This window comes from Podarcis cretensis (genome assembly GCF_951804945.1).
Source record: "Podarcis cretensis genome assembly, chromosome: 11".
NCBI classification, from domain to species: domain Eukaryota; kingdom Metazoa; phylum Chordata; class Lepidosauria; order Squamata; family Lacertidae; genus Podarcis; species Podarcis cretensis.
In genome coordinates, this window is record NC_137180.1 from 21,628,319 (window position 1) to 21,641,893 (window position 13,575).

Here is a 13,575-nt window from a genome sequence, read left to right on the forward strand (position 1 = left end):
CCAGAGCCCATACTGGAAGCTCCAGCAGGAGGGGCTTTTGGCACATTCCTCCTCTGATGCAGCTTGGAAATCGGGCAGGGAAGGTTGAGGGGGGAGTAGGACACTCCCTCAGCCCTTACTTTAGATGTTCAGGCCCCTTTAAGGTAGGAACACAGCTCTTTTTTTCCTCCCTAATTGTATTCCCACACAACACATGTTGGGGGCTCCTGTCCTGGGCTGTGTAAAGTGGGTTTGATGCATCCCAGGTGTGCACCCTTTTCGGCTTCATCAGCACGACCTTGTACTCATCCAAATAAATGACAGTCTGCAGTTTCCCCGTTTAAGTTGCATGTTCCCGATCCGTGGATAAAGTGGTGAAGGGAAATACAACAATATAAAATTGTATGTTACCCAACTGATGGTACTGAAGTGCATGGTGTAGGTGAGTTTGTTTGTTTGTTTGTTTGTTTGTTTGTTTGTTTACTTATAACATTTTTGCTGGATGCCATCTGTCTAACTCTGTTCCCATTGACAAGGTGCTCATCAGTGGGCAGCTGACTGGGCCAAGCAACACAAGGCTTTGGGTTTTTTAACCTGCTGTTTTGTATAAGTCTGGTGTATCAGAAAAAAATTGAGAAGATTGCCATGTGCCCTCTTTTTCCAGGACACTTTTTCATGGGTAGAGTCGTCATAGCAATCCATAGTTAAAAGTAGAAGTCGGCAACTGTGTCCTCTTTGTTTCTCTTCAGAATATGGCAACCCTGTCCATCTTCAGATATGTCAAGGGCTGTCACACAGAGGGTGGTGCAAGCTTGTTTTTCGGTCTAGGACCCGAACCAATGGGTTCAAGTTACAAGAAAGGATATTCTCACTTAACATGAAGAAGAAGAGCTGTTTGACAGTGGAACAGACTCCCGCGAAAGATGGTGCACTCTCCTGCCTTGGTTTTAAGCAGAGATTGGATGGCCATCTGTCATCCCATTTAGCTGAGATTCCTGCATTGAAGAGCTCTGGACTAGATGACACTTGGGGTCCCTTCCAACTCTACAATTGCATGATTCTATGAAAAACAATTGGCCATGCATGCCCATAAACAAATACCTGTGCACATGCCCACAATGGACATCTGGTTTCCTGAACTCAGGATACGGTGGGGAAGTACAAACTGAGGGGAGGCAACAACAACAACAACCCACAGTGAAATACATTCCATTAAGGACTGCCCATGAGTGTGGATGGAAAACATTGAGATAAGAGTCTAAAGTGCTCATGTGTGGATGAATGCGCACAAAAGCACACTTGGAAAAATAAGATCTGTAGCCACCCATGTGTGCATTGCTACTGGATGCAACCTTGAAGGTAGGTGGTCCATGCAGTGCTTAAGACCACTGAATATACATACAGAAGCGAAGGAACTAAATCGCCAGTCCCAGTTTGTGACATGTGCACCTGTGCCATACAAGTGATGCAAAACATGTTTCGGTAATGCACCTGTGGTAACAGTTTTGTGTATCCTTGTAAAGAACTTGGATATCAAAATCTATAAAGAAGCACTCTCCTTACAAGCAGAGACATAAAGCACACAGTGTAAAATCTAGAAATTTTGCAGTGCTTGGGGGTGTGGAGGGACCTTTAGTCAGACAAGGGATTTTAGATTATCCTAGCAATGCAAAATCATTTACGCTTTTGGAGCTGATCCCCCCCCCCTTCAACCCCAAGAATGCAAATGTTTATGTCTCATTCTCCTAAGTATAAAGCTAGTGAATGTTAATACGAAAAAACAGAGGGACAGTTTACATAAACAAGAGTTCATAAAAATGTGTACAATGTGGTGCTGAGATGATACAAATAACCTGTATTTATGGGAGCACTGAGCTAAATCCACTGCTGAGACCCTGACCACTGCTTGTTCACCGCCTATCTGCTCAACCCTACTGTTTTGAAGACATCTGGAAAACAATTTAAATGCATGCAGAAATTCAGAACTCAAGAAAACGTTAGCATTCGTTTTGTTAAATACTAGTTTACATTATCATATCCTGGTTTAGTTCTCTCAGACAGCCTCCATCTGCTTCTTATAGAAAGGACACCAGTTGCTGCATATCGCCTTACATCGCAGTCATCACCATACTGGTTATGGTAAAAAGATGCATATACAAATAAACCCCTGAGCATGCATTATGTTTATTTGCTGTCCTTCTTGAACCTCAAACAACTTTTCCATTCCTCCGTCACCCTAAGCACGGTTCTGAAATCCTGTTGAGTAAAAAAAAAAAAAGACATTACAAGAGGACTACTGTGCAAGGATGGCCATAAACCATACTGCTGTGTGTCTGAGTAAAAATAATGGCTTGACCACAGGTAGCTATGTAAAATAGGGATAGCCAAGATAGTGCCATCCAGATGTTATGAACTACAGAGCCCATGATGAGAGTGCCCAGAGGTTGGGGTTGAAAGCTCCCTTAGAAGCCCAACTGAATGCTACATGTCGGCCAAATGAGCCTCAAAATTCCTCCCATCTCCAGGCTCAAGTCAGGGATCAGATATGTCTGGCACTTGCAAACTCATAACAATGTTCATCTTAAAAATACGGTAACATATATCATCATGCTGTGTGTGTTTATGCAAAGAGCGCTGCAAATCGGCATGGAAATGAGGGGTGGTCTGTGTGCAAGGGGGAGCTGAGAAAGAGGAGGAGCAGAGAAAAAGAGGGGAAGGTGAAAATGGTGTGCAAATGAGGTTACAAAAAAGGAGAGAGTAGGAGGCATAGGAATGGGTTTGAAAATAAAAGCAGGGGCATGATGGAATCTGAAGAATAGGAGGGGTGGTGGCTTCATAATTGGCCAGAAGGTGAAAAGGGTGTCTAGCAGCTGCAGTGTGTGGGAGGAGGACGATGCAGGCGTAGTTGCATAAAAGCAGAGAGAAAGATCTGAAGGTGCAAAGCAGGCCTGCAGAACAGAAGAGAGAAGTAGCTTCAGATATGAAGTTGGGGAGCTGAAAAGCAAGCTTAGAAGCTGAATGGGATGAGGAAGGCAAGTTCTAAGGAGTTAAATGTTGGGAGTTGGCAGACTGAGTGAGCAAGGCGCAGCCTCTAGTTACAGCAATATAAAGCAGCAAGTGGGACAAGCGCAACAAAATTGGACAGTGTGGAATACTCCTGTTTAGTGTTCCAACAACAACAACAACAATTTATTATTTATACCCCACCCATCTGGCTAGGTTTCCCCAGCCACTCTGGATAGCTTCTAACAAAATATTAAAAATACAATAAAACATCAAACATTAAAAGCTTCCCTAAACAGGGCTGCCTTCAGATGTCTTCTAAAAGTCAGATAGTGGTTTATTTCCTTGATGTCTTATGGGAAGGCGTTCCACAGGGCGGGTGCCACTACCGAGAAGGCCCTTTGCCCGGTTCCCTGTAACCTCACTTCTTGCAGTGAGGGAACCGCCAGAAGGCCCTTGGAGCTGGACTTCAGTGTCTGGGCAGAACGATGTGAGTGGAGATGCTCCTTCAGGTATACAGGAACAAGGCCATTTAGGGCTTTAAAGGTCAGCACCAACACTTTGAATTGTGCTCGGAAACGTACTGGGAGCCAATGAAGGTCTTTCAGAACCAGTGTTATGTGGTCTCGGCAGCCATTCCCAGTCACCAGTCTAGCTGCCGTATTGTGGATGAGTCAGCTATGTCTTCTTAAATACTCAATTTTATTCCTCCTTCCACTTGGTTTTGCATTTATTCTCCCCAACAGTCAGTCTGCATTTCACAAACACAGAGTTGCTCAGTCCTCGTTAAAATGTTTCGGAAATTCCTTTAGAAGATCATGTTCTTTTTTGTACTTTGGGAAACCTCAGAGCGCTGCTAATTCGTTCCTCTTGTTTGTCGGCAGTGCCATTTTGGCTACAAAAGCATCAGCCCCAAACAGTGCATCCTTTTTCCAAAGGGAAGTTGCTCACACTCACATTATAAGTTTTGTTGCCCTTTTCCAGCTTTCCAGCTGTGCGGTATCATTCTGAAACGCAGCAATACTATTATGTACAGTGCTCCAGATGTGGTCATACCATAGATTTGTATGAGGGTACTATGATATTACCAGTTTTGTTTTTTATTCATTTCTAATTATCCCATAATCCATAATTCAGCTATTTTACAGCTGTTGCCTCAAGCTCTCCCCTATTACCCCAGGATCTCAGTCACCACCAGTTTTGACCCTATTAGTAATTATGGAGTTAGGAAGTTTTGCCCTGGTGTTTATTGCTTCCTTACATTGAACTACAGGTGCTATTTTAATCGCCATTCACCCAGTTTGGAGGGAACCTTTTGGATCCCCTCCCAATCACCTGACTAATTTGTTGTCATCAGCAAACTTGACCATCTCACTGCTCACTTCTAACTCCAGAGAATTTATGAACAAGTTTAAAAGCATTGCATTTATTTATTTTTTACATGTCAATTCAGAAAAGTTTCCTGGAGGCAACAGGCTTATAGAATCATGATCCAGAAAAATAGTTTGTATCTCACCACAACATGTGGTTGCATATCAACTATGAACAGAACTGGCCAGAAATCTATAGTCTTTGTTCCAGGGCCCATTCCTGGCAGAACATCCAGCCTTCGTCATCTTGAGGCTTGAGACGGACGGCAAGCTGGATAGCACCGACTGTTGCTTAATCATTTTGTAGAGGCTCCATTTGTTTCACTTGAAGATGTTTAATTCTTGAAGTGATGTAAAGAGTGGGGTGCCCTTTCTGCATTTTAACGTTTTGCAAACAATCGAACATTGTCTCACAAACACCTCCATTTTCCTCTATGGATCTGTGGCCCGTTTGAATGGACAGTTTTTTTGAGAATTTGGAATGGGATCAAATAAATGCACATCCAACCCAGCAGTCCATACTGTGTCATCTTCAAAAGTAGTGGCCACCTGAATTACAGGGTGCACAATTGCAGGGCTATCTTAGAACAGACAGAATGATTGCTTCCGGACAACCTGCTTATCAAGCATTAATTCTGATTTGTTTGCAGGGAAGTTAGATGAGTCAAGCAAGTGTAAATCTGCACCTTCCAGTACATTTTTTTTTTACATCACTTTCCTTCTTGTAAGAATCTGGTCTTTTGGGAAAGTGGGCTTGTTGCACAAGACCAAATCAGCTTTAATTATGCAGCCAAAATTTGCTGGTATGTACTTGAATTCCACAGTCTGGAAGCACAATATGAAAGCAGGCCATGTTTTACCTTCTAATCGAGGTAGAATTTATAGTATCTGACCAGGCGTAGGCAAACTCGGCCCTCCAGATGTTTTGGGAGTACAATTCCCATCATCCCTGACCACTGGTCCTGTTAGCTAGGGATCATGGGAGTTGTAGTCCCAAAACATCTGGAGGGCTGAGTTTGCCTATGCCTGATCTACACATAGAAGTTCAGATACCTGGTTAAAAAATGTACCTGTGCTATCACACACTGGGGGAAAATAGTAGGAAATTGTTATTTCCATCTTACCTTAGGGCAGTGTTTCCCAACGTTGGGTCTCCAGCTGTTTTTGGACTACAACTCCCATCACCCCCAATTAGCAAGACCAGTGGTCAGGGATGATGGGAATTGTAGTCCAAAAGCAGCTGGAGACCCAACGTTGGGAAACACTGCCTTAGGGAATCTGGCTGCCCAAGTACATTTAGCTGTTCAGTTTGTGGTTTTTAATATTACACACAACAACAAATCATAACAGAAAAAGTAATTGTGTTCTTGTCAGTTCCTTTTTTCAAGACTGCCATAGCTGTACTTGCACAAGCCAGATAATCTCTAGAATCTGTAACACTACAGGAGTTCTAGTATGTATTCAGTAAAGAATGCATTCATTATACCAAGGTGGTCCAGATCTTTTATCTCCCACCATCCATGGGCTTTTACAGGTGGCCTTCTGCCTACCAACCATCTGACATCATTATGATGTAACTGATAGGCAGGCAGGTGATCCTGAACATCTGTAAATGCTGACCCACACAGTGGCAGGGAGTTCTGTTTTGAGTGGAGAATTCAGTCCTGCTCTCTGCAGGGGCTTGCTTCACCAACACATCCTCTGCGGGGAACGCGCTGATGAATCAGCACCGCTGCCCATCACCTGGCACCACCCAATGATACCAGCTGATTGACAGGTGGGTGTGGCTTTGGAGAAGTGACCTCACACTCCAAATAGTACTCCCTGGCAGGCCAAGGTTGTACCAGGGGCTAGAGATTCCCCACCCCTGAGTTATGCAGCAGAGAGCTCAAGCACAATTGCATTTGTTTTTACTAAAACATATTTTATGGGAATCATCTCTCAACTTTGCAACTAGTTCTGTATTAATAGGAACAGCTTATAAGCCTCAGAGCAGTCATTTAAAGTTATGACATGCAAAGCCACGACTTAGAAGTGCCAAGACTTTTGTTTTGCGGCATGACTTTACACTTAGTTTGTGCTATTTATCTCAAATGTTTTCCCCAATTCATCAAAGTTGTTAAACATAAAAATACAGCATAGATGCTAAAACCAGGCTCAGCTACTGATACTGTTGCACAGCCTTAAGCCTGCCTTTGTCTGACTATAAGACTTTGGAAGTGCAACAAAATACATATTTATTGTAAAGTGGCTAGAAGTCTAAAAAAAACCCTTTTAGATCAAATCTGATGGTTATTAGTATTCAGAGAATACACAAGGATAATGAAAATATGGCACACATCAGCTCTTCTAGGGTCAATTCAGGTTTCCAGCTTCATCAACCATTAAAGGAGGAATTGAGCCTGCTCTCTTCTCCTTTACCTGTTCCCTCCTCTTCCTGTCACATAGACATCTTCACAAAGATCCTGATTTGTTTAAACCAGCTTCCAATTGTGTTTTGATGTTGTGCGAGCTTAAAGTCAGTTGCAATTCCACTTCTGCCTTACAGAAGAGTGGTTACTGAGTAGGACTGGAAGCAGCCACAAATATTCACACCATCTATTTCTCACAAATAATTGTCTTGTTTACCGGTTGAGCATTTTATTTCATCGTGCCAAAAGACTAGAAATATATTTCTTATTCACAATTTCTGCAGGAGTGGCAAAAAGTGAAATGTATCACAAAAATCAGAAACCAGAATTCTGTAGCTCATTTATGTTCCTGGAAGTGAGGCTGGCAGGGGTAATTATTTAAGGAAAATATTAAGGCAGATTTGGCTTGTTCTGATTGTTTTTCTGTTGAAATAACTTTCCCCCTCACTTTTGCAACTCTGATGGCTACTCACAGGGAGTCTCCGTCTTAGAATGAAGATGAATGACTTATGAATCATGTGAAGGACTCTGTCCCAAAGGACCTATGGGGAAGGAAAGTTCTTAGATAACAATGAGTAAGCCTGCTGTGACATTGTTGTAGTAAGATGGCTTCAGCAAATGGGGATTGATGGCATAATTGTATTTTGATAATTTACAGTGCAGATGATGCTCATCTGCTTAGACCTGAGAGAAAGCTGCTGGTTTGCATTTCAGCTTATTTTCTGCTCACCCGTCTCATCCTTCCCTGCTGTTCTTAGATCATTTTTCTGAAGAAGCCCCATATCATCTCACTTCTCGGATCTGCTACCACCAGATTTGTTAAAAGTATTAATGTTGATGATGCAAATCCCTCTGTTACCTCCATTTCCATTTTTTTATTTTTATAAACCATTGGTGGGCAGGCGGAGAGCAGTAAGGGAAACAATTTTCTAGATTCAGTAACTGCTGAGTAAATTCTGCATGAGCTATGTAGTTCAGGATGAGCAGAGTTAAATCTTAACTAATGAATCAACAGTCCTTCTTTCTTTGGTTTGAATTAAAAGCACATGATAAAAAGAAATAGGCAGATGCTTGTGATCTTGCCAGGCTTATTTTTCCAGCTGGAAGTGTGCTGTTCCAGCTATGATTATTTGCAGATGAATATTCAGAAATGCATTATTTCTATTTTTTAGGGACAGTCAAGGCGGTGAACTGAGCCATTGTGGATTGTCTTGTTTATATTATATTTAGGAGAACTTTGCTACGGCACTGCATAAAACAATTTCAAAATACACCAACTCCAAAATTGCAGTGTTTCCTGCAACACTTAAAATGCTTCATGTACTCACCTGTAAGGCAGCCTTTAATGCAGATGGAAAAAAACCTGAAATTAATGGACAATATTAGCCCACTGAAATTCATAGGCAGTATTAGCAGGTCTAGTCGTTGGATCTACTGAGTAAATTCTACTCTCAGAAGAACTTGGTTGGATACAACCCAGTCTAAATAAGTCCTGTTGGTTATATCCATCGGATTCTAGCTTAACCTCTTTTGGAATCTGCTAGCACATTCTTATCTTTATGAGAACCTTCAGGTGTCTGAAGACATCTGCCATGTAACAGAATTTTGCAGCCAACAAGAAGTTCTTGAAGCACATAGGTAATCAAGATAATCAAACTTAACCTCTAATCTAATGCAAACAGATTGTTCTATCATTTGCAAATAGCAGGTTAGACTGTGTTTTCCATAACCAAGCACATATGATGTTTCAAAAAAAATGTCCGAAACCCACAAGATTAGGATAAAAATGTGAGCATTTGCAAATAATGTAGAAGCAACCTTTCAGTTTTCTGTATTGCAGTCATTAACCTATGACTCAGGAAATCCAAGAGCTGTATGCATGTTTGGCTCTCTTTTTGAATGCAAAGAAATGGAAATGAAAACACACTGAACTACTTTGAAGTATATTATTCATCTTTTTTTACCTTTTCTAACCCTATTAAAAAAAAACAGAATAAAACAAATTGTTACAAGTTTCTTTGTGCACATTGTGCAAATGTTTTAGTGCATCGCGAGAAGCCAGGACCTGACGCTAGAGATTTTCTCTATTTTTTCCAGACACATTGGAGCTTAGCACTGGCATGAAAAACAGGTCTGGAGTGGAGCAGCAACTCAGAGGAAATCCTATTTATACAGGCACAGCATAAAGTTGGCTTCCACAGGTACATTTTGCATCTTCATTGGATTATATGTCATCACCTCTCTGTACATTAAGAGAGTAAAGCTGTTTCTTAAAAAGACATGCTGAAACATTTAAATGTATGCCATGTTAGAATTATATAGAATTTTCATATAATCATGGATAAGCTAGAATACCAATTAAATTTAAGGTTCACATAGCCTCCAAGAATCCCCTACATCCCAGTTCATATAGTTGGTTCTAGTTCAATAGTTCAACTTAGCCCATCTTCTTAGCTTGCAAAGAATTTGAACTTTTAAAAATCTCGATGCAGTTATTGGGGAAGGGAACAGAAAATCCCATGGACAGGATAGCATAAATCTGAATTTAGCCTGAGGAATGATTAAGTAATTCTGCATTCCATTTTCCCCCAAGAGATGGGGAAGCAAAGATGTGAAAGAAGCCCTTAAGGAGCTTTGAAAACAAGAAGAGCAATCTTAACCGTGGTGTATATAGTAAAGGGAAACCAAACAAAGATTGACGATATTGTGTATCTGTTTTTCTAGCTAGGCTTGAGATTATGGCCACCCACTTAGTGATTATAGAGTTTATGAAAATCTTAACAGAAATGGTTAGGGACGAGGCAGGAAGCAATTAATACACTGAATAAGAAGTGGTCAGTGAAATGTTCTGGCAACAGCCTAGAAAACAGAATAGAGAAGCCACCCAATATGAGATGTCGGAACACATTTGTAGGGGTTGTACGCAAACTGCTCCATAGAACATCAAGTTTATCTGGTTTCAGGCCCAGTTTTGGAACAGAAACTGCCTTGGTTGCCATGATAATGACCTTTGCAAGAAAGGCTCTGGGAGAGTACAGTCCTATCTCATTCACCTTCCTATAGCTCAATCACAGCTACAGGTATATCCTGGATTTTTCTGTTTTCTATGGGCAGCTCTCTCTACTGCTGTAGAGAAAAACAAGGAAGGACTGAAGTGTGTGTGGGGGGGTGAGAACTGTGTAAAAGTAAAGGTAAAGGTACCCCTGACAGTTAGGTCCAGTTGCGGACGACTCTGGGGTTACGGCGCTCATCTTGCTCTATAGGCTGAGGGAGCCGGCGTTTGTCCGCAGACAGCTTCCAGGTCATGTGGCCAGCTTCCAGGTCATGTGGCCTTCTGATCAGTCACTTCTTTCATTCAAGCCTTGATAGCTCCTCTTCCCCAATTCCTGCGGCTTGCCCCTGTACGCCCTGCTTTTATTGTTTTGCAAAAGAATGAAGAATGCTAGTGTAATGAAGTCAGAAAGCACCCCATGCCTTCAAAGTATTTTTAATTAACATTAAGTATGAACAGAAGACAGGAGTGCCTGGCGTGCTCTGGTCAATGGGGTCACGAAGAGTCGGACACGACTAAACGACTAAACAACAAAAGTATGAACAAGACTTTGAAGGGAAGTGGGTGGCGCTGTGGGTTAGACCACAGAGCCTAGGACTTGCTGATCAGAAGGTTGGCGGTTCGAATCCCCGCGACGGGGTAAGCTCCTGTTGCTCGGTCCCTGCTCCTGCCAACCTAGCAGTTCGAAAGCACATCAAAGTGCAAGTAGATAAATAGGTACCGCTCCGGCGGGAAGGTAAATGGCGTTTCCTTGAGCTGCTCTGGTTCACCAGCTCCCTCGGCCAATAAAGAGAGATGAGCACCGCAAACCCAGAGTCAGCCACGACTGGACCTAATGGTCAGGGGTCCCTTTGCCTTTACCTTTATGAACAAGACTTAAAAATATTCTATCTAAAAATAAAAAAGATACGTTGTGCCAGCTACAAAGCCAGGTTCCTACATTTAAACCCAAAACCATGTTTGCAGGGTTCCTATTCTTTCAGAATCAGCTTGTCAATAAACTTTAACTGGTCTTTATCTACATTTAGACCCTAGGACTACATTTATGAAACTGAGGACAGCATCCAACATATGCTTAAAGCTTTTACAAGTGTTTTATTTCTGGCTGTCAATGTTTTTTGGGCTTGGTGGTAGAACCTCTTTGGACAAGGCAGAAGTCAACAGAGAGCAGATATGTTCCCTCACTAACTCTTCTGGGCCTCTTAATAAACTTTGATATCCTCCTGGATCTCTGAAGCTGGCACTGGTTGTCTTCAGTACCCAGCTTTGGGCCAGCCTTATCTGTCCCAGGTTCCCAAAACCCAAACTCACTGCCTTCCTAAGTGCTTAGCCATTTTAAGTATTACCCACATGCAGCCTAGCGATAGGAAGGGTGCTTTTATTTTTCATCCCAAAATACACACGTTCAAGAATTCTCCAAGTTTACTTTCCCCTAACCCTTCCATAGTGACCTTTCTAGTCACCACTGTGCCTTCAATGTGTTTGTAGACTTAACTCCTATAGCCCTAGCCATCATGGTCAGTTGTCAGAAGTGATGGGAGTAGTAATCTAGCAGAATCTAGCAAGGATCCACATAGGGTACTCCAGCTCTAGCCATATATATAAAAGAGAACACAGCTGCCTGTGTATTCCGTTACACCAGGGAGCTCAAACAATGTTCTTGATGAGTTATATCATCTGAGAAAACTGGGACAATTGAGAACCATTTTTTCCTACAGAAAGTTTTAAAATAACTGAAAAAAGACAAGTGTCTTTTGGAAAATGTTCACTTGAAATTAGGTCCCTTTCATCCATGAATTAAAAAACAACCATCAGCTTTACAAACATATTATAAAGCCTTCCATAACATGGAAAAGCTTGTTTCCAGACCCAATTAGTTTCCAGATATACAAGTGTAACTGTTTTCCTTCCAGTTCTATTCAGACATGTGCTCAACAATAATTTTCATACTTCAAAACTAATCACCTTGCTCCCAATGCAGATGGTTATGCTGATATGCCTGCAATATTTCAACTGAATACCCCAAAATACAGGTGCTCCTTCATTAAATTGTTCCAGTATTTGTTGTGGAAAATCTATCTGAAAACAATGCCTTACGTACTCAAATCCTCAAAATCTCTCATGCAACCTATTGCTCAATACCAATTATCTAAGTGAGCTTCTGGTTCTAGGGAGAATATGTTTGATTACATGGGTGTGGAAAGAAAAAGGCAAGAGCTTTCATTAGGTCCTTGCATGCAATAAAAATCCAGCCAAGAAGCTTTATTTGAAACAGGCTCAGAGAACTCTGAATTTTAAGAATCTTAAGCTTCTTTCCAAATAAGTATGTTTGTCACTTTTCGGTTTGGCTAACCAGATACAAAAGCTATTTAGTTTTTTCAAAATCCCAACCCTTAATGCATCTACTGTATAGTTATTCCATTTTAAGTAAAAATTATGAAAAGGAGGTTCCAGAGTCCTATTAAATGTTAGGCTCCAGGGTGTTTTCCTTTACTGTTCTCTGTTACTTAAAAGTTCTCTGGCTGCCAGTGTAAGGGATGTTGCACTAGTGTAAAGGAAAGAATAATGATTGTACAGTTTGAATGATTGTACAGTGCAGCAGCTGTGCTAGTGAAAGCTTGTGCAACAGGAAGTATTGGGGCTACAGCAATCTGTTACGCAGCCAGCCACAAGAACCATGCTGGCTTCCTGGGCCTCCTCTCGTGCAAGTCATTCTGCTACTGCAACTAGTATACTGCTAAGGAACTTTAATTTAGCACTACACTGAATTCCTCCCTACACTGCACAATTGCAAATGGTTTATATGATCCAATTTTAATGCAGTTTGATATTATGTGCTGTTATTACTGTAGGAACCCAGATTCTGCAACAGAACTTCTACACTGAATTTAAGTCAGGATTTCTGACTGAAAACTAGCATATTTGTGGTCAGAGTTCATCTCAAGTGACATATACACTAGACTTTAAGGTTAATACAGTATGGAACAGTCATTTATTGCTATCCACAAAGGTAACAAACAAATGATTGCAGTCCACATAGTTATGACTTTATTTAAAAAGCAAGAGAAGATACAGCTGAATTGCTTTCATGCAACATTTAAATCAGGATCTTAAATAACTTGAAGGAATGTATACAGGACTGCTGTACTAATTACAGAGCTTAGTCAATACAAAAAAAATGTCATACAAAGTAAATAAACAGTTTGAATTATTTTTCCAGAACATTATATGCTTGCTTTAGATGGGCACAGGAATTTTATTTGGAAATCACAAACCACCCACTCTCTTTAAATTCACTAAGCAAAGCACAATCAACTTCACATAATTTTATAAAGGATTTCTACAGGGTAACATGACGTTTTATTTAAACAGCAAAACATTGGTTTGGTAAACATTTGCGATCAACTTCTATTTGTTCTTCATTTTTACCTGGAGTGCACAATTTATTTAAAAGAGGGAAGGTTTGGCACTTTTATACTGATGTCACCAATATTTATATTTCTTGGGATCTCTGGAAGATTCATATTCTTTACAGCTGACACAGCCCGGGCTGGGGCTCCTGCTAAACCAGCCTGTATACAGAAGAAAAAGATATCACTAAGATGGCGCACATTACACTCAGTCGCATACCACAAGGATGACTTTATTACCATAAATAATTATACACAGACACCAAGACTCGAGATTAGAAAAAACCAGATGGTATTTTGGATTGGAATGAAATGGACTACTCTGAAGTATTTAACGAGAAAAAAAGCAG

At 41.1% G+C, this 13,575-nt stretch overlaps 1 protein-coding gene and 2 long non-coding RNA genes across 7 annotated transcripts in view; 1 reads left to right on the plus strand and 2 right to left on the minus strand.

The window, feature by feature from the left end:
* Positions 1-13,575, plus strand: part of LOC307226860 — a 19,519-nt gene continuing 5,944 nt past the window's right edge. Inside the window, exons 1-3 of one of the 3 annotated variants that reach the window (XR_013843607.1) lie at positions 1-143; positions 729-1,338; positions 8,861-8,964. This is a non-coding gene — a long non-coding RNA (uncharacterized lncRNA). Of the gene's footprint in view, positions 144-325; positions 422-728; positions 1,339-8,860; positions 8,965-13,575 lie in introns of those variants that run through there. The other 2 variants (XR_013843608.1, XR_013843609.1) reach the window with 2 other exon arrangements.
* Positions 2,145-8,751, minus strand: LOC307226932. The gene is made up of 2 exons (XR_013843712.1): positions 8,092-8,751; positions 2,145-2,235 (listed from the first exon to the last, which is right to left on the minus strand). It is a non-coding gene; the product is annotated as an uncharacterized lncRNA (long non-coding RNA).
* AP3S1 (adaptor related protein complex 3 subunit sigma 1) overlaps positions 12,841-13,575 on the minus strand; it is a 24,799-nt gene continuing 24,064 nt past the window's right edge. For 2 of the 3 annotated variants that reach the window (XM_079995876.1, XM_079995875.1), the window contains exon 6: positions 12,841-13,387. In XM_079995876.1, the coding sequence (XP_079852002.1) occupies positions 13,259-13,387 (129 nt within the window). In that variant the 3' untranslated portion in view covers positions 12,841-13,258. The remainder of the gene's footprint in view (positions 13,388-13,575) is intronic. The other variant, XM_079995877.1, reaches the window with a different exon arrangement.